The sequence below is a fragment of a genome, unplaced genomic scaffold (assembly GCF_019419815.1).
Source record: "Pyrus x bretschneideri cultivar Hongxiangsu unplaced genomic scaffold, Pyrus_bretschneideri_v1 Contig5, whole genome shotgun sequence".
In the NCBI taxonomy this organism is placed as follows: domain Eukaryota; kingdom Viridiplantae; phylum Streptophyta; class Magnoliopsida; order Rosales; family Rosaceae; genus Pyrus; species Pyrus x bretschneideri.
Window position 1 is genome coordinate 3,893,837 of NW_025999787.1, and position 3,760 is coordinate 3,897,596.

At 33.5% G+C, this 3,760-nt stretch overlaps 1 protein-coding gene across 1 annotated transcript; it reads left to right on the top strand.

Moving 5' to 3' along the window:
• On the top strand, nt 1-1,989 carry LOC103937520 (transcription factor MYB36). The gene is made up of 3 exons (XM_009347465.3): nt 1-376; nt 449-578; nt 986-1,989. The coding sequence occupies exons 1-3, from the start codon at nt 241-243 to the stop codon at nt 1,773-1,775; spliced, it is 1,056 nt and encodes a 351-aa protein (XP_009345740.2). The 5' UTR covers nt 1-240; the 3' UTR covers nt 1,776-1,989.
• Nucleotides 1,990-3,760: the final 1,771 nt, after the last annotated feature.

The following is a 3,760-nucleotide window of genomic DNA, read 5'->3' on the forward strand; positions in this document are numbered from 1 at the left end:
TTGACTTAAAAGCCTATCACTGAATAAAATAATAATTTTTTCTAGTGTGCTGCGCTGTCCAAACCCTTCCATACCACTATTATTAAGGCATATCATCGCCCAAACTCAAAATCCATTTCAAAAGGTGAGACCTTTGGTTCCTCAATAGAGTTTAGGTCATACCCAAGAGATCTAAAGCGAGACTTCTCTCCCACAGAGAGAGAGAGAGAGAGAGAGAGAGAGAGAGAGAGAGAGAGAGAGATGGGGAGGGCTCCTTGTTGTGACAAAGCAAACGTGAAGAAGGGACCATGGTCACCAGAAGAAGATTCAAAGCTAAAAGAGTACATAGAGAAGTATGGGACTGGTGGGAATTGGATTGCTCTCCCACAGAAAGCTGGTAAGGGTTCAATTCTTCTCTCTCTCTTTTATTATTTATGTGTGAGTTAATTAAATTGGGTGTTTGGATCAGCTCTGAAGAGATGTGGGAAAAGCTGCAGATTGAGATGGCTTAACTATCTAAGGCCAAACATCAAACATGGAGAATTCTCTGATGAGGAAGACAGGATAATATGCAGCCTCTTTGTTAGTATTGGAAGCAGGTACTTCTCTACTCGAACTATATATTAATTCATTTATCTTTTTACCTAATTTCAAATTCAATAACTATAACATCGAGTCTACTTTTCTTTTTTCCTTAATTATCAACTGCAGTCATGAAAGATGTTGATGAAACCTATCCAAAATCAGTAACAAAGAAAAGGAAAAAGAGGAAAGAGAAAAGACAAAGATTAGTTTCATGTTTTTTTCCTTATTTTTTCTTGTTTATAAAAACTGCATTTATCAAGAATCTGGTATTTTTGGATATTTTCACTGCATGCATGCCAAGTTTGGATCTAGCATTAACAGCTGTTAAGGGAAAGCCAGAATAAATTTTTGGTTCATCTGGAACTTAATGAACAATTATATATGTAATTAACAATTAATTAATTATAATTAAATTAAACAGGTGGTCAGTTATAGCTGCTCAGCTGCCAGGCAGGACTGACAACGATATCAAGAACTACTGGAACACCAAGCTCAAGAAGAAGCTCATGGGGATGCATATGGGTCCTCCTCGACCTCACAACTACCATAAAAATTTACTAAAGCCTCCCCCATTTCCTTCTTCCTCTCATCACAATTACCAAAACCAACCATTAATTCCATCTGAACCTTTATCATCGCTGTACAAAGACCTAAGCAATTACAACAGATCTTTCTTCGGGTTTGAAGTGCCAGTGCCATTGCCACCACAAGTTTCTCTGACGTCCAATAATTTCTCGAACATTTCCACCAACTCCTCCTCTTCTTTTTTTCCAACCCTAAATTACCCAGCTGGAGTGAAGAAAAATAACAATATTAATAACCTCCTCGTGTTTGGAAGTAAAGGGAGTTGCAGTACTTCATCTGATGGAAGCTGTAATAATCAGATCAGCTATGACTACTGCAGCAGATCAGAGATTAATAACATCAAACAAGAAGAAATGGGTTTTGATCATCAGAGCTTCATGATGCTTAACTATGGCAACCAATGGACCGAAAGGTCAAATGGGTTTTATTTTGGATCAGAAAACAACACATTAGAATTTACTGATCTGGACGAAGATGTTAAGCAGCAGCTGATTAGTACTAGAAGTAAAAATAATTATAATAATAATAATACTATTATTAATGAGTCCTCTAAGTCTAACAGCTTATTATTCAATGTTGATGAAAGCAAGACAGAAGATGATGAGAAGGTCATGTATTTCTACTGAAGTTACTGAATGCTAGTAGCTGCTGAATGCTGAAGAGTTACTGAGTCTACTGACTGACTGTTGTAAGTAAAAATGATCAGAAGGATTTGATGGGGTATGGTGTGGTGGTGGGGGAGATATTCAGAAAGATTGACCCAGTGGACCTCTATTCTATATGTTTCTGAACTCTGAATCTGATGATATATGAAATGAAACATTTCTTTTTTTGACAGTACATGGTAAAGCTCTTTTTAATTATTTTGTTTGTGCATTTCTTTTCGGGAGGATGTGAATGGTGATGATGATTATGATGTTTATGTTGTTGTACGGGTCCTTCACTGCAACTTCATTTCAGGAATAAAAATGTGTTATGAAAGCTACAAAAAACAGGAATCTTATGCAAACACGAACTAATTCAACCAAGGCGTGCTATGTTATCTTATTGTTTTTCATTTTTTAAAGCTTCATTTGTATAATTGATAATGGTGATTTTTGAGAATCCTGAAGCTTATGTGTTAGTAAGTGTGTTAATTTTATATATCTAAATAATATCACTAAAACTATACATTTCTAGTCAAATAACAAAACTACTACTAAGTAAAACTTGTTCCTCAACATGAAATAAAGGAATTTATTTTTTGTTGTTGGTATGCGGAGAGGGTGCATTACTGTTGCTTGGTAGTAAGGTCTTTTTTTAGGCGACGGTAGTAAGGTTAATCACTCAGAATCTTTTATTTAAGATTGGAAGTGAGAACTTGCTTACTTCCAGATACTTAAAGACAAAAAGATGATGCTGGAAATTTTGGAGGTTTGCAAAACGCTCGAGCTCTAAAATATGGTTTATTATTAATAAAATCATAATCTCAGTAGTCTCAATAAACGACATATCTCATATTATATTCTGTGCAATAGTTAAAACCCTAGGGCCATGAAGTTATTATATGTGTTAATGTGTGTCTTGATCAGTCCACAACCGATTGTATGTAAGGCGGCATGCCATGATGATAAGAACTAAGAAGGGGTTGCCAGGAGTAGTAGTACTGTTAATGACACTTCAAATAAAATTGGTTTCAGCAAGAAACAAGGTAATGAGTACTATTGATTAGACTATACATTTGGAGAGGCAGAATTCATTCATGAGGTAAAAAATACTTCCCAAAAAGTGAAATTTTTTATTAACTATATGTTCTTTTATATTTTTAGCATAATATTTTATAATATTAACACAAAAATTCACATTAAACTTTGAAGTGGCAAAGAATTTATGGGCAATCCTACTTTTAGAAAATCTTCTTAACATTTCTCTTCATGAGATTCTTTGAAATAAGTTGTATTTTTATAGGAAAATGTTATTGACACTCCAAAAATATCATTCTACAATCCTCACAAGTGTATTTTTCTTTCTAAATATAGAAAGTTTGGAGTGTAGAATGAAAATTTTGAAGTGCTGATAACAATTCCCTTTTTATAAACATAAAGAGATAAAATACTGTCCATTGAAACAAAACACTGTTTGAGCTCAAAAATTAACCAGGAAAAGAAAAGGCAAAAGAAGGTTTCTACAATATTTAGCTAATGGTAGAGTCATCAAACTTATGCTATAATAATTTTCATATGTCAATTTATGCCTCACTATATATTTTGTCAATAACAAAGCTTAATTCAAGTCTAAATCAATCAAATATTGTCACGTTAAAAATATGGCCCTATCATTTGGTAAATAAAATTTCTTGAACAAATTTAGTGTCCTAGGCATATGAACCTTAATTACGTTAACTCTAAACTAAAAAGCAATTAGTCATAACATAAATAGAGGATCATATGTTTATGAATGCTTACTTCATGACTTAAATCTTGACTTTTTCTCTCTTCTTTTTCAAGTTTATATTTTCATTCAAAACCCTATACAATAATAACCCAAACGGTGCACACACTCATTTTTACTTCTAACACATCCCTTTCAATTTTTTGCTGTCAGATTGAATGAATTGAAGAACATCAATGGA